General features: G+C 32.8%; 1 protein-coding gene across 16 annotated transcripts in view; it reads right to left on the reverse strand.

Moving 5' to 3' along the window:
* Clasp2 (cytoplasmic linker associated protein 2) overlaps positions 1-26,758 on the reverse strand; it is a 199,956-nt gene that overhangs the window by 100,024 nt on the left and 73,174 nt on the right. For 10 of the 16 annotated variants that reach the window (XM_076843297.1, XM_076843257.1, XM_076843234.1 and 7 more), the window contains 10 exons: positions 20,550-20,632; positions 18,593-18,685; positions 15,479-15,624; positions 13,063-13,198; positions 8,805-8,875; positions 5,819-5,878; positions 4,628-4,705; positions 3,659-3,826; positions 1,608-1,663; positions 641-814 (listed from right to left, as the gene is read on the reverse strand). In XM_076843297.1, coding sequence (XP_076699412.1) covers positions 641-814; positions 1,608-1,663; positions 3,659-3,826; positions 4,628-4,705; positions 5,819-5,878; positions 8,805-8,875; positions 13,063-13,198; positions 15,479-15,624; positions 18,593-18,685; positions 20,550-20,632 — 1,065 coding nt within the window. The remainder of the gene's footprint in view (positions 1-640; positions 815-1,607; positions 1,664-3,658; positions 3,827-4,627; positions 4,706-5,818; positions 5,879-8,804; positions 8,876-13,062; positions 13,199-15,478; positions 15,625-18,592; positions 18,686-20,549; positions 20,633-26,758) is intronic. The other 6 variants (XM_076843304.1, XM_076843263.1, XM_076843290.1 and 3 more) reach the window with 1 other exon arrangement.

Below are 26,758 nucleotides of genomic sequence, written 5' to 3' on the forward strand. Positions count from 1 at the left end.
GTTTCAAATTGATGGGCATAAAAACAGAAAAACCAAACTCCAAATAGTTTTTTGAATATATGTTTAAGCTTTGGTTAGACATAGAGCTTTGAGTTTTTTAGTTGTAGTTGAACATAGTACCTTTATTTTATTTATTTATTTATTTTTATGTGGTACTGAGGATCAAACCCAGGGTCTTGCACGTGCCAGGTGAGCACTCCACCGCTGAGCCACAACCTCAGCCCAAGAGCTTTGAGTTCTCTCAGACCAAAGGCTTTAAAATCTTGGTAAGGAACAAGAAGCAGGACAAAGAAAAGAGATGCTGGTTATAAGGCTGATACCATTCCCATACTTTCCTCAGTAATTCATTGCTTAATGTGGCAGAACTACAGAGTTATAAAAGTTCTATTGACAATATGGAGTCAAGAACTGTTTCTTTGATCAAGATGATAATGAGAAAAAGGGGGAAAAAAACACAAAAGATGATGAAGAAGAAGGTAAAGGGGGAAAAGTAGGAACTATCCACAATACAGAATCATATTAAAACATGGTTTATTCTTAATTAGCAAGAATAGCATGGCAATAATTAAGACATGTCACTTTGTCTTCACTGAGATCACAGGGAGAACACTGTGTAATTTCCCAAAATTAGCTGCCTTACCCAATGATGCATAGGAACCTGGATTCAGGGCGCCTGCCCCTAACCGTCCACTTCGCACAGATTGTCCAGCAGCATGATGTGCCTTGGCACCAGCAGCAGCATTCACATCAATGTCACTTCGAGAACGCTGCAGGCTGCCTGGAAGGGAACTGGCTTTGCTGCTGCCTGCTGATACTATGGAACACAAAACAAAGGTGATCCATATTATTTAAATAATTGTAAACATAAAAATCACATAGACTTGAAATCAACATAAGCTAATAAACATGATGACATATAGTCAGCAAGGAAGCAGCAGCCAATGAACAGTATTATATTAATGACAGACTATCTCAATTTCAATCCTAACAAAATGAAGATTTCTTAATATTTCTCTGCCTCATTTTCTTCTCCCATGAAATGGGTACAATGACCAATTATGACTATAAAATTCATAGGACTGTTACATAGATTAAAGAGATGTTGTTTATGATTGATCTATGAAAATGAAGTGGAATATAAGATAAATACATGGAAGTAATATTATTTTTACTATCAGAAAAATGCAGAAAAAATAGTACAGAAACAGGGATATTTAGAAATTAAAGGAGGTTCTGCCACTCTTGGGCATTTATGAAAGTTAAATCATTAAATTTCTGAAATATAGTTTTTTAGTTTTAAAAAAGAAGAGTTTGATAAACCATGAATCATAACCCATTAATAGGTTGGGAAATCAACTGAATGGGTCATGACTAGCGTTTTAAAGAAATGAAACAGAATAAAAAAACAGAGTGCATTACATATAAGGATAAGTACTGCTTCATGGAACTTTAGTTTATACTACATATGTATATATGCACAGTTGTAGTATACATGTGTGGCCTGAGGTTATGGAAATGATTTTTACACTATGGATCACATCAAAACAGTTTAAAGCCTATTGCTTAGAGATAAAATAGGCCATGACTCTTATTTAAAATGCAATTACCTCTTCCAGCCACACTTGATGGATTTGCTGTAGACCATTTAGAAGAAAAAGGGCGACTGCAAGGTAAAAAGAAATGTTTTCAATAAATTACTTTATTTACTATTGCTTTGACTGCAACTAATGAGATACTAGTTTTCTTAAAAGTTAGGAAACTTCTTCATTTTTTTTTTTTAACCAAAAGATAAGGTCTTGCTAAATTGTTGAGACTGGCCTTGAACTGTGTCTCAGCCTTTTGAGTCACTGGGATTATAGGTGTGTAGAAATTTAAGCTTCTGGGCTGGTGTTGTGGCTCATTGGTAGAGCGCTTGCCTAACGTGTGCGAGCCCTGGGTTTGATCCTTAGCACCACATAAATAAAAAATAAAGGTATTGACAACTACAACTAAGAAATAAATATAAAAAAAAAAAGAAATTTAAGCTTCCTTTAAAAAAAAATCACTCAAACATGTCATCAAATATCAATGGTATCTCAATTAGTTATAAATCAACACTAAAATAATTGGTGATGAATAAAGCATAAACTCTACAGAGAGATTGCTTTTATTCACTTTGGTCTTCAGTGCACATCATGGTGTCCATCACAGAGGACTCAATATTAGTATTATCAACCGCTTGTATCCTGAGGTATTTTACTTAGAAGAGAAAGAGGTAGTGTTATTATTAGCACATACCAGCATACCATAGCCTCTCACCTAAGTCATAGGGTTGTGGCCATCAGCAATTCATGCAGTTACCATGCAGCTATCACACTCCTCAATGGACTATGTGGGAGGTCTAACACAAAGCTAAGACCTACCACTGAGAATGACATACGTGATTAGAGAATGTTAAAAAAAAAAAAAATCTCTAATCATCTGAACATTTCCCTTAATATATTAAAAAACTAGACTTTAGTATTCACACAACCCATGCCTCCTTAAAATTTGGTGCCTCACCCTAAACCCTGTCCTGCTTCAGAGTTGCCAAGGCAACTAGCAGTGTTTGTAGGGCATCGAGGCTCTAAATAGAAACAAATTACAGAAAGATAAACTGACATTCTGTGAGTTGCTCTTCCCTAGGGAAATATACAAATAATATGACACAAGACAGAGGGCCATGACGATGAAAAGAGGAATCACTGTAAGGAAAAGACTTAAACATTTTTAGCAATCTCAGAGGTCTAGAGAGACAGAAAATACTGCCAAAGCAGCAAGAATTTGAAGTAGCCAACTGGGTGCAGTGGTGCACCCCTGTAATCCCAGCAACTCAGTAGGCTGAGGCAGGAGGATTCCAAGTTTGAGGCCAGTCTCAGCAACTTAGTGAGGTCCTGTCTCAAAATAAAAAATACATAGGGCCAGGTGTGGTGGCACATGTTAGTAATCCCAGCAGCTCAGGAGGCTGAGAAAGGAGGGTTGCCAAATACGAAGCCAGCCTCAACAACTTAGCAAGGTTTTAAGAAATTTAGTGACACTCTGTCTCAAAATAAAAAATAAAAAGGGTTGGAGATGTAACTCAGTGGTAAAGTGCCCCTGGGTTTGATTCTCTAGTGTCAATTAAAAATAAAAAAATTGAAGTATCCAACATTATGATGAGAAGAGAGTTATAGAGATACTAAATCATTTTGCCCCCTTAAGCATTTCTGGAATTCTTGAGATGTGCAAAAGATTAAGAAGGAAAGCAGTGGAGTTTTTACCAGTTGCACAGATTTGTATAAAAACTCTGAAGATGACTTCTCAATCTCTTACAATTACTCCACTATAAGGTCCTAGAAATGGGCTATTTACTGTATGAATTATTTCTATAGTATCTAAATCAGTGCTTCCCAGACTTTCACAGACTATGCACATGTAGAAATAAAATATGTATCATTAAACTCTGGGTAAAGAAGTTAATCTAGCATATAATACAGCTTTGAGACAACAGATACCCCCCAAAAGTTGCTTGAGTCACCATATTTTAAAGGCTTTAGGTGAAAACAAAGCCAACCATTCAAAAGTCCACCATTCATCTCAAAGAATGCTGGGGAACTGGGGAGAAAAACAGATCAGTTAACTATCACTTGCATGATCTTACTTGAGACTTTCTTGTGAGCTAGATGAGGACCGGTCTGATTGTGGAAGAGATGCTACACTGCCAGAACTCTTTAAATAAGTTTGAAGACTTTTCTGATAAGATGGCTCAAGGGAATTATATAATGTTTCTGCTTCACCAGGAAAGTGGTTTCTGAGGCCCATGTATGTCCTGTAAATAAAAGAAGAAGGAAAAAAAAAAAAGCACATTAATAGTTTTACATGATTAGGCTTTAACAATAAAATGTGCACATTCAAAGATGAAGATGAACTCATTTTTTAAACACATTTACTATGTGTCAAGGTGAATATATTCTAAATTAAACAAGTTACTGAGGAAATACTGTAAGATCTTGACAAAACAGATTTCAGTTCAAAACCTGGCAATGTCATTTATGGGTTAATTGGGCCTTGGGTAAATTTCAAATTTCCAGATTTTGGTTGGCTTAAGGAGGTAACATCACCTTTACTGGATCATTTTAAAGATTACAAAGAAACAAAGGCCAAGCATCTCACACAATACTGGGTACACAATATATACTCAATAAATGATATATACTCATAAATAATAGTTTCTTTTATTCATAATAAAAGTAAACAGATTATGATGGAATAAGAATACTGATCATTACACAAATGAATATTTCAAACAGATATCAGGTATCTAGTACAGATTTCTAAAAATATATATATTTTTTAGTTGTTAAGTGGACACAATACCTTCATTTATTTTTATGTGGTGCTAAGGACTGAACCCAGTGCCTTATATGTGCTAGGCAAGCACTCTACCACTGAGCCACGATTCCAGTACCTCTAGTACAGATTTAATGGATAAAATCAATCTCAATTTTATTGATGTGCTAGTGAATCAGAATACTTGGGACACATCTGATATTTTTATTCACTTAATACAATGCCTTTCAAAAATGTTCAAAGCATGTTTAAAGTGTCACAAAATAGACTACAGACTTACTTTCTTGCCTCCACCCTGGCCTCAGCATCAGCATCATGAATTCCCTTCTTAATAGTTTCAACTAAGACAGCTGCATGTCTATGAAATAAATAAATCTTCAGATTCATGTAGAAAGCTGTGCATTTTAGCATAAATGATACTCTCACATGTTACATATCCATCACAAAGGGGCAGAAGAGGTGAAAAGATTAATTAGTATACAATAATAAATCTAAGATTGCATGATCTTCTAATAATCTCAAGGCATTTCATTCACATATGGTTTCCTTCTGACAATGGAGACAATATAATCTGATAGCAATTATTTTTATGGAATCCAGATCATGTATAAATGTATAATGCCTAAATTTTTTTAATGAATTTGAGGGGGGAAAAAAACTTCTTGTGTAGCTCTTCATTAACCCATCATTGTAGAAAATGATTTGCTAAGACTAGGATCAATTTTGATCTGACCATATCAAATAGTAGTGGCCACAAAACTTAAAAGAAAACTTGGAATGATTTCATGTCATCAACAACAAATATTATTTCTAAAAAAGAAGACGTGAAGAGATTTAAGGACTTCCATGAAAATAGAAAATCAGCAATGCACTCAATGTAAATGGAAATTATCACTGAAGTGTCAAACTTGAGAATAAGAAATATAGCCATGCAAATGGCCAGTGTCTGATGATCAAAATATGCTATATACATGTATGAATATGCCACAACAGAACTCCTTATTCTGTATAATTAATGTGCATTAATGAAAAAATACCCAGTGACCAACTAGCTGCCCACATTTTCCTTTCCTTCTTCTCAGAATTACATTAGATAATATATAGTATATTACCTGACCAATGACACCAGATAAAAGGAAGCTCCTTCCTTCCCTCTATATTAAATTATTCACTACATGATTAATTGTAGCTCAGGAAATCTATCTCACATGATTTTAAATTTTTTGCCTAACTTAACTTGAAGTATCTTATATAACCATCCTTCTTAAGGGACCCCCACCCACTCCACAGAGAAAATCATATTATTATAGCTGCAATGAGTAAGAGCACAACAGCGCAGTTTTAAAGGAAAACCTGTACAAATAATCTTTAAGGAAAAATGAGAAATAACAGAAAACCGATACCAACAGGTTCTAAAGAACTGGTGACAACAGGGAGAAGAAGGGAAGAAGGAGGGACAGACAAGGCATACCTTTCCAATGAATGAGTCTGCCACTCTTGTAACAACAAATCTAAAAATTCAAATGAACGCCTGAAAAATAAAAAGTTAAATTTTAACTAAATGTTGTATTAAGAAACATATCAATACTTCCTTTTTAATACTGTACTTTATCCCCTGAATTTAAGCATATGTTTTGTATGGCTTAACTATGGAATATCTGATTTTAAGAATCCAACTATTCTTACAATAAATCATTGAAAAGTACTTAGAATTCCCTCATAATTTTACCTTAAAAATGTTTGTTTAATGTAAAATTTAACAGTTTTCATTTTAAAACATTTCTTATATAGCTTACTATGCACTAGACATTGAAGATATATATATATATATATACACACACATACATATATATAAGCATATATATATATGCATATACCACAATGACCAAGAAAGTTATGACAATCTAGATCTTTCATTTCTACATTATTTCCTTAAATACATATGTACATTATTTTAAACCAAGTTTGTTTATTTTCTTCTAAGCCCTCCAATTTCCACCTTCAACTTTCAATCTTGGCTCTTTTTTCTTGGCTTTTTCTAATGGCACTGTTCTCATGTTATTTTCCTTTCTTTACAAACACTTTTTCTTTCCCTACCCTTAAACAGGTACTCATCTGGTTGGTGTCAATGTTCTCTTTTATAGTTTATTTACTTGATAACATCATCCACATACTCAGTCTGCCAGATATAATTCCCACATCTATAACCAGATACAATTTTCACATCTTAGTCCTATATCTCCAGCATTAGTTCTTTGCCTCAGCTATTAAAAGTTCTAATAAAGTTATGGACATCACATAAGCAATAAGTGTCAACTCAGATACTACATACAAAAGAATAAACTAACTTTTATTTCTTGAATCTACTCTTTTGGGGGTTGGGGGTGTAGCTTAGTAGTAGAGTGCCTGACTAGCATATGCAAGGCCCTGGGTTCAATTCTCAGCACCACAAAAAAGGAAAAACAAAATCCACTCTTTTGTCCCATATCATACAGATTAGGAAATAAGAAACTAGGAGGTTAAATTAACTTGCCCAAAGTGATAAATCTAGGACTTAAACTCCAGCATTCTGACTCCAGAGCTCACAGTCTAAAGACACCATCTCTTTCATTCATATTCTATTGTCAAGTGTCATTTCCACACATGAAAGATATTTTGAATCTATTAAATAAAATCTTCAATTATTGTCAATATAGGTAATGTTCAGACCCTGCCTTCCTTTTACATGATAACAACTCCTATTTAAACTAAAGCTTTTCATTATTCCCTTTCAATCACTGTTAATAGCTGGAATAAAAATTAGCCTGGATGAAATTACTTCTTCACCAAAAATCTATAGTTGTCAATCACTCCTACTATCCAAATAGCAATGTCAAAATTCCTCTTCACGACATACAAAGCCCTCCACATTGTCACTTTAACCTACTCTCCACCTTGCTCCCCAAATAGTCTCATTTATACTGAGACCTCCTGTTTATCATGGGTTCTGGCTTCAATGGCCTGATACTTCTGCAGCATATGGCATAACTTTACATATCTGCTTAGTGCACCCTAGTTAATAACTTCCTCTAATTAATGAATCATTCTCCATTTTCAAGGCAATTCTTTTTTTTTTTTTTTTGGTACCGTATATTGAACTCAGAGGCACTTGACCACTGCCACATCCCCAGCCCTATTTTGTATTTTATTTAGAGACAGAGTTTCACTGAGTTGCTAAGCACCTTGCCATTGCTGAGGCTGGCTTTGAACTCAAGATCCTCCTAAGTCACTGGGATTACATGCATGTGCCATTGCACCTGGCTTTTTTAAGGCAATTTTCATTCCCTCTTCTCTGTTACATTCCTATTTCTCTAACTATCATTCTCCTCAATATGAGACAGATTAGTAATCTTTCCTGAAAAGGGTCAGGCAGTAAATATTTTAAGCTTTATGGATCATATATAGTCTCTGTCATATTCTTCTTCCATACTCTTTTTAAAACTACCTTGTAAAAAAAACCATTTTGTTTGTAGATATTACTAAGACAGGCTATTAGCAGACTGGACCTATGAACTAATTCCTGATATGTCAGGTAATTAAACAACTGTGAGCAAACCTCTGAGCCACTCAAAGGAAATAATAATGTCTTAATCAGTTTTTGTCTAACATTCAAACTATTTAAATAAATATGCTTACCAAAATTTAAAAAAGAATAGAGTTCTTAATAAAATTTCTTAAGGATTAAATGCACAAGTTTTTTCCTTTCTTTATTACTGATGGTGATATCAAAAACAGTAGATGTCATATAAAGAGAAAGAGAGGGACAGGCAGAACTGATTAGGTTATTTACTCTGTTTCAACCACTAGGTTAGATTATACTAATGTGTGTCTCATTTCATCTCACATTCTATGTAGTTCACATCATTAGCCCTGTTAACACACACAGACTCTGAGGTAGTTGGTGACACTCGTAGAATTCTAGCCTACTCCTGATTCTAGACTCTGAAACACAATGCAAGCAGCAGCCCAGAGAAATCAAAGCTTAATATGATAAAATTGAGAAATGTGATTATAATAACTGCTTCATCTGTATTCCTTCACATGAGATATATAAGGTTTTATTTTAGATTTTTTGGAAGACAATTTTAAGAAATTAATGATAATCAACTTTTACTCCAAACCAAAAATTAAACATTATACAATGTTAAAGTTAAGACAAAAAAAATTTTTTTTTCTTTTTTCAAAAACTTACCTCTTGGAAGGGAGGGGGATAGGGGTAGGAAACATGGTAGAATGAGATGGACATCATTACCCTAGGTACATTTATGAAGACATGAATGTTGTGACTCTACTTTGTGTACAACCAGAGATATGAAAAATTTTTTTGTGCCCCATTTGTGTACTATGAACTGAAATGCATTCTGCTGTCATGTATAACAATTAGAACAAATAAATTAATTAATTAAAAAAAAACTTACCTCCTTACAGGAACTGATTTTGATGTGCAATTGCTTGTTATTAAAGGGATAAGTCTGGGTACATGAGTATGCTGAAAAAGATATATTAGAAAAGGATGAAAAATACTGTGCACTGCATATAGTTCTTTCTTCAAAGTAACTTAGCTACATTATAAGATAAATGACAGATTTTGAAAGAAATTAAGAAAAGTTTTCCAAAGCAAAGTAAAAATTATGATGATTCAGTTTCAAAAGGACAGCTGTGAATACAGTAAGATATAACAAACACAACTGTGAAGAACTGTTAGGATAGTATAATTCATGGCAGAGGTAACACAAAGAAGGACTGGGCATGAACTATCACATTCTGAAGTAACATGGCTACTGTTGGTAAAAATTATAATTATGGGCTGGGTTGTGGCTCAGTGGTAGAGCGCTTGTCTGGCATGTATGAGGCTCTGGGTTCGATCCTCCACACTACATAAAAAAATTAAATAAAATAAAGGTATGTGTCCATCTACAACTAAAAAAATTTTTTTTTAAAAATTATACTGACACATCATCAAAGCAGGTAGTTACAGTAAATCTGTATTCCTAACTATTGAAATGATAATTTTAATAGAAGTATCATTCTGGCTAAACCAGTTGTTTTATAATTCAAGTAAAAGTTCAATAGACATAATCTACTAACTTTTATTAGTAATTCTTATGCTCTTCTTTAGTGAAGCAAACGCTATAAAATTAATAGTAAAGATAGGATAAAACAGTAACCTAAATATATGTATTTGATGTTATAAATCTCCTATTTTTCTTCTGAACTAATGGCTGGGTCACCTAGGAAGCAAACTCTGAGATAAAGAGTTTAGCATGTACAATATACATTAAAATGTGCCCTTGGGAGCCAGGTACAATGGCACATGCCTGTAATCCCAGTGGCTCAGGAGAGTGAGGCAGGAGGATCATGAGTTCAAAGACTACCTCAGCAAAAGTGAGGCAACTAAGCAACTAAATGAGACCCTGTCTCTAAATAAAATACAAAATAGGGATGGGGATTTGGCTCAGTGGCCGAGTGCCCCCTGAGTTCAACCCCAGAACCCTCCTGACGAAAAAAAAAAAAACAAAAAACAGACAGACATGCCTTGGTATCAGTATAGGTGCAAGAGAGAAGGAAACAAAAATGGGTAAGGGGTGTAGCTCAATGGTAGAGCACCCTGGGTCTCATCACCAGTACCAATCCTCCCTCTCCAAATTGAATTGTGATAAGACCCAGGATATCTTTGTTCAAAGTCATCAGGGAGTTCTGCAGCTATGATAGTCTTTCAAATAGCCTTAAATTGGTAAAAGAAAGTTAAGCCTTTACAATTCCACATCATCCATTTACTGAATGAAAGTCATAATAGAAAAAGAAAAAAAAAGAAAAAGGCAAGATGGGCTGGGGTTGTGGCTCAGTGGTAGAGCACTTGCCTAGCACATGCAAAGCCCTTGGTTCAATCCTCAGCACCACACAAAAATAAATAAAATAAAGGTACTGTGTCCAACTACAAGTAAAAAAATAAATATTAAAAAAAAAAAAGAAAAGAAAAAAGAGGCAAGATATCAGGAAAGGCAGCTCTCTGAAGCTGAAGCAATCCTTGAGGAGGCTGGAAGATGGAGGCTGCCAGCATTGGAGAAACAAGTCTTTCATTAAAGGAAAATAAGCATGGCACATAAGTGTCTATAACAGCTAACTGAAGCAAAATAAAAGGAAAAAAAAGTTTTAGCACTGAAGAAGGAAATATCTATAGATCTAAAGCTGTACAAGATTATATTAATGCCAGAGAATATGCTAAACTGTTATTCAACTGTTAACATTCATCATGAAAACACCTTGTGGACACGCTCCCTATAGCATCCAGAAGAATACATTCCCTGAACGTTATTACAAAGGATAAATCCCATGAAGACTCTCTACCCTTATCACACTATATCGTCTCCGCTACCACCACTCTCCTCTTTCTTTCATAACCCCCCAAAATCCTGACTGCTAGATTACCCATACCCATTATAGTGGTGAAGATGTTGAGAGATTAGCCTTAAGTATTGTGACGCCATCTTTAGGGGGAACTGTACAAAAGGAAAATGAAAAGTGACCTTCATAATACAGATGAAGTATTTGACAAAATACCAAGTCAGAATAACTTACACTTGGCTTTACTAATACAAGCTGACAAATGAAAAAAAAAGTCTCTTAAAATTAAAAGAATTACAAAGCATGAAGAATAATCTAATGATGGAGTTCTCTGAGAAAAAAAATGAAGCACAGAGAACAGAAGATAACATTTTTTTAAAAAGCCACTTGATTTATATTTTTGTAAAGATAATAGATTATTAATTACATGAGAAATTTTTAAGTAAAATGAGCATTTGAAAGCAAAGTATAAAGCCTGATAATGGCAAAATGGGTAGTGCCTAAAAGAATTTAAATAATTTTTCCTGAGAACACTTGTAACTGTTAGACAAAGAGATAAAAATTATTCAAGAAATGATAAATGTTATTGGGGATTTCAGAATTTGTATAAGAAGAAAGAAAACCCTGGGCAAATAAGAAAACCCAAGTAAAGAAATGATCCATGAAAATTAATACAAATTCAAGGAAAATTCATTTCAGTCAGAGGTAACACTATATAAGATCAGTACTACTGAAAGACAATTAATCAGACCGATTGTGGAGAAACTCACATTAAAAAAAATATTGCATAAGGCTTCCTAAATGCTGTTTTCTTATTGTTGTTTTGCTATAAAAGAATCAAATAGCCAGGCATGGTGGCTCACGCTTGTAATCATAGGCACCCGTGAAGCTGAGGCAGGAGGACCACAAGTTAGACGCCATCTTAAAAAAAACAATGGATTAGGAAGTAGCTCAGTGGTAGAGCACCCTGGATTCAATCCCTACACTGCCACAAACCAACAGAAACAAATAATATCTCACTTTTTAGAGACAACAATAAAGAAAAGAAATTTCAAAAATAATTCTGAGAGATGAGAAAAGTAAACCTTAAAGTTCAATAGTAAAATTTTCAGTACTGTGTAAAGGGAAAATAATAAAGTCATTTTTGGGCTGGGGTTGTGGCTCAGTGGTAAAGCACTTGCCTGGCATGTGTGAAGCACTGGGTTTGATTTTCAGCACTGCATATAATAAAATAAAGTTCACTGACAACTAAAATATATTTAAAAAATAAAGTCATTTTTAAATATGCAAATATAACAATATATGTGAGAATTGAGAAAACACTAAAGCCAAACAAGCATGATCCAGAAGCAATTAAAAATGAAAAGTAAGAGTTTATCAATAAACACTGGTCAAGAATAGAAGCAGCTGGGGCTGGGGTTATGGCTCAGCGGTAGAGCGCTCGCCTCGCATATGCAAGGTCCTGGGTTTGATCCTCAGCACCACATAAAAACAAATAAATAAATAAACAAAAGTTATTGTGTACAACTGCAAAAAAATAAATATTTAAAAAAAAAAAAGAATAGAAGCAGTAAAAAAATCTACAGTTAATTTCCAATTGTTAAAAATGAAACTGTATTTGTTGAGTGTAATTAAATGGTTAAGGGAGAAACTGATGTAAATGAGAGAAAATACGCACATACCCTATATGTATATGTAATTTTCATTTTTTTGTGTGTGGAAAAATATGTTTGTATTGGTATAGAATATAAGGTTGGTAAAATACACACATTAAACAGCTACAGTGTTCGGTTATACAACAGTAGAATTCAAGGGGAGAGATTTATTTATTTTATTTCTCTCCTCACACACACACACAAACACACACACATACATATTTAATTGAAGACAAATATTTTGTTTATTTATTTTTACATGGTGCTGAGGACTGGACTCAGACTCACATATGCTAGGTAAGCACTCTACCACCAAGCAATCCAAGCCTAAGATTTATTTTTTTTAACTCTGTTTCTTTGGGCATCTCAAGATATGCATGATGAAAATATGAAGAATTTGCTGCCTGTAACATTTGTGATTTTACACACATATACGCACAAATATGTACAAGCATATATAGCATTATATTCATATATCCATATTTAGGCATGTTTACTTTACAATCTTCTGTATTACTTATATGCTTTCTATTGACTATAACGATAACGTATTGTTTTTACTATCAGAAATCATTCAAAGCTGATTTTCCTCCTTTGGGGTTAAAAAAAAAAAAAAGACTCTAATTACTCATTTAAGTATACTGAACTCTGGGACAAGGAGGGAGATGGAACTTACCCGAATGATGAATCTGATTGCTGCACATCCAGAAGTTGCCATGACTTTTGCGCTATTGGGGACAAGATTAAAAAGGGTAGGTACAATGGCTTCAGCCCCATGATCAAACTTGTTGCCCAAAACTGTTGAAAGATGGCTAAAAGGCAAAAAAAAAAAAAAAAAAAAAAAAAATTATTTTAATAGCTTAATATTAAGGAAAGATAGGACCATATAATTTTAAAATTCTTTTACTGAAAGTAAACATCAAGTAAAATAACCAGCTCTGATAGCCCTGACTTTTCATCTTTGTTAGACATTTTCATTTTGACAAACTAAATGTTAACATATTTAACAAATTAGTTCAAAATCCTAATCAAATCAGTGTCCCTCAAGACATTCTGCATTTCTATTAATGAAACCACATTTTTTTTGTCTGACAATGTTGTTGTATTGATCAATTTCAATACATTTTCTTGTTTAAAATACATAGTTGAGACACAGGATAGCTCCAAAACTCCGAGTTTGTGATTCAAAAAGGAACTCAGACCTTTTCAGTAATAAAATCTATTTTCCAGTGTCTCAACTCACAGGCAAAAATGAATTTCAAATAAAAAGCAGAGGGTTTTGGGGATTGTGGCTCAGTGGTACAGAGCTTGCCTAGCACGTGTGAGGCCCTGGGTTCAATCCTCAGCACCACACAAAATAAAGAACAAATAAAATAAAGTTATTAAAAAAAAAAAAAAGTAGAGGGTTTCTGCCAGTGTCTGGATGTTGTCTTCTTTTAGAGTTTGAAGTCTGCTTCAGTAAGGCAAGTAAAATACTTGGTAATCAGTTTGATTAGGTAGGGTCTAGGATAGCCTTCTATTTCGGAGCTGGTATAGTGCTCTTCCTATATGATGGTCTTTCCAGAGTCTCTACTAAGTGCCCTGGGCATTTGATAATGTTTCTCCATTCTGAATGGTCAGATCTGGAACCTTTCCCAGCCCCATATGTGCTCTGGGAATTGTTGTTTGCCTTTCATCTCCCATATAGGATTTCTTTCTCTCCTATTCAGCTAGATTTAGGATTATATAGATTTCTACGATCTTTTTCTTTGTCTCTCTTTTCTCCAGTATTCTTCTAGACATAAATTTTGGCCACCCTAGTCTCCTGAAACTCTAGGAAACTAGTGCTTCTGGGTCAAAAATGCTCTCATCAAACTGCTCAATTTGTACCTTTCAGGAACCCCAGGTCAACTCTCATCTTTGCATTATCTGATAACAGTTATTTTACATATTTTGTCCAGTCTTCTAGTTTTGTTTTAAGTACAGTTTCCAAGTTTATATCCTATGGATTTTTTCCTGTTTTGTTTTGCTAGAGATATTTGATCATTTTAGTATATCAGTATACTGACTTGTATCTAGAACCTTGCTAAAGTCCCTTAATTATGATAAATCATCTGATGATTCCCTTGTGGTTTTCCACATGGGTAATTATGTCATCAATTAATTATGGTAGTTTTACTTTCTCATAATCATCATAATTTTATCCCTTTCCCACTTTTCAGCTTTAATTTAGAACATCAGACACACTGCTAATTAGAAATATTGATAACAGGCACCTTTGTGTTTCCCATCTTCAGAGGAATGCTCAAACAACATACTCAACAACAGTACCTAGGTCTTAAGTAGTAATAAATGAGATTTATGTGTTCCACCATCCTTATTGTATTGTGAAAGATCATAGAAAACATAGATTTGGATAAGTTAATGGTGTATGTTACAATTACAGGACGATTTGCTAAAGTATCAGAGACAGAGTACTTAATAAATTAGTAATGAGAAAAGTGAACATAGTTTGTTTCCAGACCAATTCATTTTCTTCTACTAGTAGCGTTGATCCAAAAATCAACCAGTAGGCTTTACATAATTAATATAAACACATTTAAAATTTTTTTTTAAATTTTTATTTGTTCTTTTTAGATATACATGACAAACAGAGTATATCTTCACACATTATACATACATGGATTATAACTTAGTCTAACTAGGATTCTATTCTTTTTAAAAAAAAATTTTTTTAGTTGTAGATGGACACAATACTTTTATTTTATTTATTTATATGTGGTGCTGAGGATCGAACCCAGTGCCTCACATGTACTAGGCAAGGACTCTGCTACTGAGCCACAGCCCCAACCCCTAGGATCTTACTCTTGTGGTTGTACATGATGTAGAGTTTCACTGGTTGTGTATTCATATATGAACTTAGGACAGTTGTGTCCAATTCATTCTATAAACACATTTTAATGTTGGTATAAAAATATAAATTGAATCCAATATATAATAAAGATGATTTTGAATCATACATACTTTTTTGAGTTATTCTGTTACTTAGTACAGAATCAAAAAGGACTAAATCTATTCACTAAAAAATAATATCACAAAAGGAAGATACTTACGCTACAGTAATGCAAGCTTCTCTAACAACCTGGGATCTAAGATCCTTAGCTGATAGTTTAAGAGCTCCATCCAACAAGCGTAAATGTTGGAAAAAGCAATCATACTGTGCAGCTCCAGCAACAAGGAGTGATCGAATTTTCTTAAGCTAAAATAAAGAGAATTTTTGTTACCAGTATTAAAGGTGGCAGTGCTAAAGAAAATAAAAAGGAACATTTGTTACCTAAATTACAATATTCAAACAATTGTTTAAAAAATGAGGCACACGTTTCATTGTATTTATGTAACCATATTCACACTATTTTTTATATAAAATATAAACTCTATTTTAGATGAATTAAATGTCCTTTCTCTCTCTCTTTTTCTGTGACTAGGAATGGAACCCAAGGCATTAAGCATGCTAGACAAGTACTCTACCCCTCATATCCCCAGCCCTTAAATGTCATTTTGTAAATAAACATACAAACAGATAAACAGCTTTCTGGAAAACAATGTGATAGATTTAGTCAAATGTTTAGTAGATTATATATATATATATGAGAACTTTTAATGTTTTAAGGCAGTCTTTTTTATTACAGTAAAAATTGAAATAATATTAATCATTTTAAAGTACATGATTTGGTAGCATTAAGAACATTCCCAATGTTGTATAATCATTAGCACTCTCTACTAACGAAGCCTATTTATAAAAGGGTCAAGTTTGAAAACTCTTCATCAATAAGCAAAAGTACAAAATCAAAATGACTAACCATCAGTCATCATCATGTCCACATGTTAACATTATCAAGCTTTGTAAGCAAAAGCAAATGGCTCTTGCTATTTACATAACTTTGGCTTTAAATTTTAGCATATGATTGTAAAATGTTTTCTACATGAACACTAGACATAAATAATAAACAAATCAATGGAGAGAAATAGACACAAGTACAAGCAATGCTCACAAATATTCAGAAGCTAAATTATGACTACTATTATACACAATCTTCCATTTAACTCAGATGCTTTTTAAATTTTAAAATATAACTTTAAAATGAAATAAAATGGAAAAAATAACATGGACTAAAGATGTAAATATAAAACCATAGCTATGGATATTTTTAAAATTTGAAATAATAGTTTATATAAACTTGGAGAATACAACAAAGAAAAAATTTTTATAAACAGAACAAAATTTCCAGAAGTCATCTAAACAAGATTAACTTAAAAAAGATTTTTAAAAAATCACAATATGTTTGGAAAAAAATACCTGCAACATGAAAGGATACATGACAAATAATAGTAAGATAAAGGCAATCCAAAATTACGTTGGGTAAATATAGGAATATGTGTTCAACCTTACTACTAGTAGTAGGCAAATCCAATTAAAAGACACATTATTTTCCTTTTTCAGGGGCAAGAATTTTAAAAACTTGATAGCATCCAGTATCAGAAAGTAGACAAACACTCTCAAAAAATTCAAGTAAGATTATGAATGACTAAAACTTTTATTCAAAATATTTTGGTAGCATCTATTAAAATAAAATTACATTTATTCTTTATCCAAAAACCCTCATTAAAATCTAACCTATAAAACACTATTGTTGCTAATATGTGCAAGGACATTTATTGCAACATTGTTAAAATGAAAGAAAATTTAAACAAACTAAAGAGCTATCACATGGGAAATGATTTAATAAATAACATGTACATATATTAAACTAAGGAACAGATGTACACAATGATCTGCATTCAATAAATAGCTGAACAGCTATTACATGCCTGACTTCTAAACCAGTCAGACTGAATGTGGATACTTTGTTCATGGAAGGAAAGCAAATTATTAAGTAATGTATTTTGTATGATCTCAGTTGTTTTCATAAAAGGCAGGACCAGTTATTTTGTCGTATAGGTTGAAATAATATACAGAAAATCTTAATATTTTTTTAAAAAGCAACTAAAAGTCTATTATTTCTAAGTGGGTACTTACAAAGTAAAACAAAAAACTCTCAAGCACAAAATTTGTTTTATGCTAACAATATTTAATGTCATGTTCCTCTTCAGATCACCTACAAAAAAGATCTTTTTGTATTTGACTTGGAACTGAAAAAAGAATTTGAACCATATTTAACACATTGGGAGCAACATTTTCTCTTAAACATTTAAAATATTCAGACTTGCTAACAAAAGAGATGAAAAAACATCTTGTGTTCAAGGTGTCATAAAAGTCATTATTTGTCAAAAAGCCCCACTTTAATTTAATTCATCAAGTAATGTAGATTTTCATGACCATTTATAGATTCAGAGCTCTGAGAACAGAAGTCTTCAAATAGAACAGCTTCTCTGTCTTCTGAGGACTTTGAGCTACTCATTATGTGTAATTTGTTCATATAAACTTGACAGATTCACATAAAGTAAAATATATAGTCTGTTGTCAATGCAAAAATTATTTAAAACTTTAGCATATATTGTCCTCAAGGAACTCTAAGGGTAAATAAATTATTCTTAACTCAAGGATATCCAACCTTTTGAAAAAATAGTGAGAAATATTTATCAGAGTCATGATTAAAGGAAGAAAAAAGTCAGATAAATGGATATGCTATTGTGATATTTTGTCAATACTTTAAAAATACTGAGCATGCAAGAAAAGTGAACTGCTCTACTGGCCAATCTTACATGATTCAAGGATGGTACTCAAAAGCAACTATGTAACTTCTATGAACCAACAGCCTCCTTCAGCATACTTTCCTGGTTAGTCAATAAACTGCACAACAGGAAAGGCTACCTGAAGGGCCAGGCAGGCACCATCTGGTCAGCAAAAACAGAATAAAAAGTGATCCTAGGAGCTGGGGTTGTGACTCAGTGGTAGAACGCTTGCCTAGCACATGTGAAACACTGGGTTCCATCCTCAGCACCACATAAAAATAAATAAAATAAACAACTACAACTAAAATATATATATATATATTTTTAAAAAAGTGACCCTAAATCAGAAAATGCCTGTTACTTCAGCATGATTTCCAGAAAGAAATGTTACATATTTCTCTATTTTATTAGTAAGTACTAGACAGTATTACTACTGAATGTCTGTTTTTAAAAGAACACTGGAAAGGAAGAGGATAAGAAAAGAAAAAACTTACTGCATTGGCACGTTGATCCCAGTCATGTTTGTCATCTGACAAAATTTCCCTAATTTTATTTAATGTTTCTTCAAGTTCTCGACTAGAATAGATCTTAAAGAAAAGATTCAGAATTTTAACAATATTTCTTACCATGAACAATATCAAAATTATGCCCTGATATTTAAAGTGTTTTTTCATATAATTAAGATGTTTTGTTTTTCTTCCTTGTTAACTCTTGCAATTTCTCACCTCATGAATAACTTCAAATATACTCTTAAAATGCTTTGTAATTTAAAAACAAGATGCAAATGTACAAGAATTAAGATAAATGCAAAAATTGCACTCATATACTATCAAATAACATTGTTGAAAGACATGTTTTGAGTTAGTTTTGCTATTCTCTGTTGTGACAGACTAGCTAAGATAGCTACGTGTTTTTTTTCCCACTGAAACCAAGTGACTAACAAGTAACTATATATTCACTATGATCTCATTCATATGACAAATATTCACATAACAGGAACATATTAAGCTAAGCACTAGGAAGACTCTGATGAGTAAAAACAAACAAAATGTTTCATGTCTTTGCCTTATGGGCCTTAAAATCTATAGTCAGGGAGATTTAAATATTAATCAAATAACATAAATATGAAATAACAAATAATAGGCACCACAATGCCATGAAAATCTACATAGTTTTTTCCTGACCTAGTAAAGTCAAACTTGAGCTGAGAGTTAAAGGATGAGTAAACAACACGTGCAGAGTGAATAGAATGCACAAAGGTTCTTCAGCAGAAACCAAAATACTCTTAAAGACATTTTTAAAGCTTTCTCACAACTTCTTAAGATCTTAAATAGCTTAAGGACAACTTTTTGTTTCAAAGGGCAAATATATTCAGTGAAAAGTAGTTTGCAAATAAAGCAATGTGAAATATTCTCAAAAAGAATGTTCAGCGTCTACACCCATCATGCTGAAAAAAAAAATACTCTGAGTGACATCAAGTGTGGTAAGGATGTGAAGAAATGGGAATTATCAAACTTTTCTCATAGGAGTTTTAGCTGGTAAAAAGAATCCTACAGAGTAATATCTAGTAAAGTTGAAAGATTATAACCACACAATTTCCCTCCTTGTGTTTACACCCTACAGAAACTCCTACAATCAAGACCACAGTTTAAAAAGAACCTTCATTGAAGCAGGATATGTAATAGCAAAAAGTTATTAATGACTTAAATATCCATACCAGAAAGGATAAATGAACTGTGACGTGTTCGGGCAATAGAATATCATCTATCAATTCAAATGAATGAAACAGAATCACAAATTTTAAGTTGTGGAAAAATATTTTTAAACTTTTGAATAAAAAGGCTATACCAATGTAATGTACAATATAATATTTTTGTATCTTAAAAAAATGGAAATAATACTCTCAATTATAATAAGTATGTCCACTCTACTTCAGTAACTTCTATGTGAACATATTTAAAAGTTTTTAGTCAACAAATCTCCAACATTTTCTGGGCTCAAATCTTGTCAGCATTAAAAAAAAAAATCACTAATTTTGTCAATATGAGTATTTCTTTTTGAAGCATTTTCATTCTTATATAGTCATTTCTCTTAACTTTTTCTTTTCCTTTTTGGTTCCCTGAGTAACTTTGGTTTTCTTACTTTCATTCTATTTCAATAAAAGGGAATATTAAACAATTAAATTAATTCAAGAATGTGAACTTTAAGTTAGACATTATAATGTAATATGACTTAATAATATGGATTCCATTTTATTTCAGTCTTACCGGGGAGTGGAAAACAACTTGAAAATCTAATTATACCAATAAATAATAGCTTTGTACTAAGTCAAATATATAATTTATATAGTCGTTTAAGGAAAAAATGATTTTTAAAAAGGGACAAAACAAATGACATGAACAAGCAAATAGGCTATATTCAGGGAGAGAGCCAATTCACAGGTAGCTTTACCTGAATAGAAGGGACATCTGTAAAAGCTTTTATAAAATCGTCTTCATCAACTGCTCCAGCACCTCCTTCTTTCGAAGCACCTGCTAATTAAAAGGAAATCAATTTCCTAACGTTTATTTTTAAGCATTTTAGCACTAGGGACAACATGAAAAATTTATGCCTTTGATCTGAACAAAGGCATAATTTTGAGGGATATTTCAATTTATAAAAAATCATTAAAAAAAGAAAACCTCCACTTTTCAAAAAGTCAAAATACATGGAAATAGCTAATTAAACTCTCTAAAAGGAACTAGGCTAGACTGGTTAGATAAAATGCAAATTACTAAAGCAGAGGCCCCAACCCCACATCCCCCATTCAGTGGATTAGCAAGGACACAAATACTATAAAAGAATGAACATTTTAAAAACTGAAGAGCAACTTAATACCATCAGTAAATGATGGCAAATAAGTAAGACACAGGGCCTGTGTATGGTCCTATGGTCATAAAAGCATATGGAAAAAATGAGAGTCCTAAAATTAAATTATACAGATAAAACTTCCTTTATTGTATGTATTAAATTTTAAAAGGAAACAATAGGTATAGCAATTATTTAAGAGCCAGAAATTAAGGTATTATCTTTCCAAATTTATTCTTCTTTCAGATGCCGAGCCTAGCATTCACCAAACCCTTATTTTTCAGTTGTTCCTAATGATTTCTGTCTCTTCCAGAGACTGAAAGCTGAAAGAAGAAGGAATCTGCTCCCTTCTGAATACTTCCTGTTCTTATCAGTAAAACTCTAGTTACTCTGGCAGAGATGTGAAGTGTAGGTAGCATTCACTAAATCAGCTCACTGCAGCCATCAAAGACAGTACCTGTTCCTTAGACACGTGAGTTCCAGATCACCAGAGAGTCCCTCCGTTTTTGTTTGTTTTTGAGATGGGGTGTCACCAAACTGGTCTTGAACTCCTGGTCTCAAGTGATCTTGTGTCAAAATACTTCAAGTTCCAAATGCTAGAACTACAGTGCATGTCACCACACCTGGCTTTAAGCCTCTAAATTTTAATAATTCTAACATCCTCATCTTGTTCCTCCAGTCCTGAGCATGGTATCTGCTTCATGTAATTGCTATCTTCATATTTTAGTGTTTTCTTTTCACATTTTTAAGGCATCAATAGCCATTTAACAATTCTTTATATAGGCCGAGTGTCCCTAACCTGAAATCTTGAAATCTGAATGTTCTACAATCTTAAACTTTTTACTAACATGATGCCACAAGTAAAAATTCTACACCATTAAATTCTGTTGCATGAACAAAAGCATTTAAAATATTGTATAAAATTACCTTCAGACTTTGAGTAGAAGGTGTATATAAAACATAAATGAATTTTATGTTTGGACATAGGTCTCAACCCCCATTATCTTCTTATGTATATTCAAATATTCCAAAATACACAAAATACAAAATATAAAAAAAAATTCTGGTCCCAAGCATTTTTGCATAAGGGATACTCAACCTTTATTAAATACTCTGTAAAAATAACTGGTGTTATTTTCTCTTTCCTAACTGAATCTACAACTAAAAAATAAATATTTTTTTTAAAAAGTAATAGCAATTAGATTAATAAAAGAGGAACTAATTCATGCTTGTTACAGAATAGTTCAATAATAAATTTAATATTTTAAAACTTCTAGATATTAAAAAGCCCAATGAAAACTAAAGTACTCTCAATTCCATCTCCATAATCAAATCAGTCTTTGTAGCTAACAGGTTAACTAAAAATTTAAATCATATATTGTACACTTTAAAATAGATGATTTTTAACTTGTCAATTTAAAAAGTCCCAAAATAATAGATAGAAAAATCATGAGAAATTAAAGTCAAAAGTGGCTGAATATAAAATTAATATATAAAAATCAATTTTATTTTTTGGGCTGGGGATGTGGCTCAAGTGGTAGCGCGCTCGCGTGGCATGTGTGCGGCCCAGGTTCGATCCTCAGCACCACATACAAAAAAAAAAAGATGTTGTGTCCGCCGATAACTGGAAAATTAATATTAAAAAATTCTCTCTCTCTCCCTCTCTCTTTTAAAAAAAATCAATTTTATTTCTAAGCAGTGGCAGCAAAATTACAAACTTTAAATTGGAAAAATACTTAGGTTCAATAGTAACTAATACTTTGAGGTATCTATGAATAAACTAACCAAATGAAAACAAAAGTAAAAAATTGGGTGGGGGGAAATAATATATTTTAGTAAAACATTTAGAGCACTAAAATGGAGATCAAAGAAAAAAGGACCAATGAAACAATCTATAGCCCATGCTTATAACACTTCAAACTTCAATTTACAAGTAAATGGAGGAAACACTAACATCCAAGACCAGCAATGTCAACTACAGAGCAGTCCTGGAGAAAAGAAATCAGAGGAAGCATCATAGAAAAGGAAGATCCTGGTTGTTGCATAACATAAACATCAACTTCCCCCAGGACCAGAGTTACTAAGTAGCACACTCAGAAGGAGAGAGTATACTTTTGAACTTTGGTAGATAAAGAAAAGAAATAAATAAAAGATAAGCAATGTCTGAAACAAGACAATCCCAGAATCAGTAAAAAGCCCCACAGAGTTAGTAAAAAAGTTGCATTTCTATAAACCAACAGAAGAGGGCATTCTTAAACTGAGAAACAACAAACTTTTCTTCCTGGCCCCACAGAATCAATCACCTGTTACTTGTAGTCCAGGAAAATCCAATGTATTATCAGAAAAAGAATACATAATCTCATGTCTATAATAGACTACAATAAGTAAACAAAATAAGAATGAAAATCTTTTATGCTGATAAAAGTATCTGCTTAAAACAAAATCCCAGCATGTGAAAAATGGAGGTACTTTGGGCAAAGGGAAGGGAGGGTAAGGAAGGTACATGTGGGCAGGAATGATGGTAGAATGAGATGGACACCATTACCCTAAGTATGTGTATGAATGCACATTTGGTATGACACTACATCATGTACAACCATAGAAATGTAAATCTGTGCTGCAATTGTGTACAATAAATCAAAATGCATTTTGCTGTCATATATACCTTAATTAATTAATTAATTAATTAATTTTTAAAAACCCAACAACTTAGTAGAGTGGAAACTGTAACACAATATTCCAACATGAATCAATATAATTAAGCAGCAATTATACATATGAAAGAACAGATTAATTAGAATGTCAAAAACTCTGATAAGATATAGAAGATACCAAAGGGCAACTGGTTAAAGTCTGGAATGAAAGAAATAAATACTAAAGCATCAACTACCCAAGAGGGAATTGATATAACCTGGTTGGAATAAGAAAAGCTATAAAGATATTCTTAAAGAACATTTGGGGAAATTTGAATATATAAATGACATGTGCTGAGGGGCTGGGGTTGTGGCTTAGTGGGAGAGTGCTCGCCTAGCATGCATGAGGCACTGGGTTCGATCCTCAGCACTACATAGATATAAGATATTGTGTCCACCTAAACCTAAAAAACAAATATTTTTTTAAAAAAAGAAATGAAGTGCTGAAAGGGAGGTGAGCATATAGTTTAAAAATAAATTTACAGAAAATAAAAGGACTATGGAAAAGCTAAGTAATGTCACAAAGAAAATCAGACAAATCCAAACGAGGGACAACCTAAAAGACAATTGACTTCAAAATACCAGTGTCACGGAGACAAAAGCTGGTTAGGGGATTGTTTTATAGATAATATTACAGAATTTTCTTGCGTATAAAAAAATATTTAATATGGGTGAGAATATATCTCTATAGAAAGAATTTAGATACGGGATATCACTGGTTATAAATATAGGTGATTAGTGTTCACTGTATATCAAGTTTGTTGTAGGCTCAAAATTCTTCACAATAAAAAGTATGGGAGGGCTGGGGTTGTGCGGTGGAGTGCTCACCTAGCACGTGCAGGGCGTTGGGTTTGATCCTCAGCACCACACAAAAATAAATAAAATAAGGGTATTGTGTCCAACTACAACTTAAAAAAAAAAAAAAAAGTATGGGAAACTATTCACCATAAAGCTAAAGTAGATACAATTACATCAAGAAAAAAATGATAGAAATTCCAAAAACAGCCCAAAATATATTAGGGTAGTATTTCCATGGAGTAAAGGATGTTTTATTTAATTGCACAGACTTAATTGGTCATGAATAAAGAAGAAATAAATGTAAATAGTTATACTACAATTTTATATAAATTATATAAGACAAAACAAATTAAATGTAAAATAATGCTTTAGAATAAATGATGTTTTGTACTTTTGGAACCGGACAGTAGTCCTTCTTATTCAAGACAGAAAATTTGGAAGTCAAAACTAAAAGGATAGGGGCTGGGGTTGTAGCTCAATGGGACAGTGCTTGCCTTGCACACATGAGGCACTAAGTTCTATCCTCAGCACCACATAAAAATAAATTAATTAATTAAAGATGTTATGTCTATCTAAAACTTAAAAAAAAGGATAGCTATTTTACCTACCATGACAATAAAAATAGAAATATGACACGAAAACATGGCATACAGGTCTGGGGTTGTGGCTCAGTGGTAGAGCGCTTGTCTGACATGTGTGAGACACTGAGTTTGAATCTCAGCACTGCATATAAGTAAATGAATAAAATAAAGGTCCATCAACAACTTAAAAAAAACACAACGTACAGAGGAGAGACTAAGGAAATGCTTGCAACTTTAAATAGAAAATAAAAGGCCTAATACTTTAAAAAATTCTACCTTGTTTTTCACAGAAGATATGTTAATTCTTACTAATGGATTTAAATATACTGAACTTCACTAGAAAACCAAATCCAGGAGAGCAGAAACATTATTTTTGTTCACTAACATTTCCCAGAGATCACAAAAGTAGAAGGACTCTAAAAGTTTTAGTTAACATTCGCTAGCTACTGGTCAAATGGATAGGTGGATAGAAAAATGCATATTAAAAGAAATATCGCTTTTTAATCTGTCAAAACAGCAATAATTACAGTAGATGGGGTAGAGAGAGAAGATGGGAGGGGAGTGGAGAGGAGGGGGGATAGTAGAGGATAGGAAAGGCAACAGAATACAACAGACACTAGTATGGCAATATGTAAAACAGTGGATGTGTAACCGATGTGATTCTGCAATCTGAATACGGAGTAAAAATGGGAGTTCATAACCCACTTGAACCAAATGTATAAAATATGATATGTCAAGAACTATGTAATTTTTGAACAACCAATAATAAAAATTAAAAAAAAAAAAAACAACAGCAATAATTAGGGCTGGGGTTGTAGTTCAGTGGTAGAGCATTTTCCTAGCATGTGTGAGGTACTGGGTTTGATTCTCAGCACTACATATAAATAAATAAATAAAATAAGGGTCCATCAACAACTAAAATATACATATATATATGTATATTTATATGAGTATATTTTAAAATTTTTTAAATTAAAAAACAGGAATTAATGAGGCTTTATATTCAATGCTATAGAAGATAAAATGTCTTTATTTAAATTAAAAGCATAAAGAGCTCCTTTTGATGAAGTAACTTTAGATGAATCTTCCACAGATGAATCTTCCACAGATGAATCTTCCACAGAATAGAAGCACCAGAATGTCAAAATATATGGAAATTTGCATTGTTTGTAATGGCAAAAAGTTGCAGACATGGGCTGGGGATGTGGCTCAAGAGGTAGCATGCTCGCCTGGCATGTGCGGGGCGCTGGGTTTGATCCTCAACACCACATAAAAATAAAATAAAGATATTGTGGCCACCTAAAACTAAAAAATAAATATTTTAAAAAAGTTGCAGACAACTTGAATGACATTAAGAGGGACATAATTTATTAAGTCATGGTGCAACAATAATGTAGAATATAGTTGCTATGGTTTAAATGTGTTCCCTAAAAGTTCAGGTATTAGAAACATATTCCCAAATTCATGTTGATACCTCATTTGAGAGGTAATTATTTAAATGAGTCATGAGGAAGTGGCTCCTATTATAGGAGTTTTATAAGAGAGAGATCTGGGCACTCTAATCAGCTGAGACTAGAAAGGCCCTCATTAGATGTCAGCACCTTGATGTTGGACCTCCCAGACTTCAGAACTATAAGAAATAAATCTCTATTCTCTATAATTTACCCAGTCTCAGGTATTCTGTTACTGTAACAGAAAACAGACTAAAACAACTGGAGGCTCTGAGAAATAGAGGAAAATA

The sequence above is a fragment of the Callospermophilus lateralis genome, chromosome 1 (assembly GCF_048772815.1).
Source record: "Callospermophilus lateralis isolate mCalLat2 chromosome 1, mCalLat2.hap1, whole genome shotgun sequence".
Classification (NCBI taxonomy): domain Eukaryota; kingdom Metazoa; phylum Chordata; class Mammalia; order Rodentia; family Sciuridae; genus Callospermophilus; species Callospermophilus lateralis.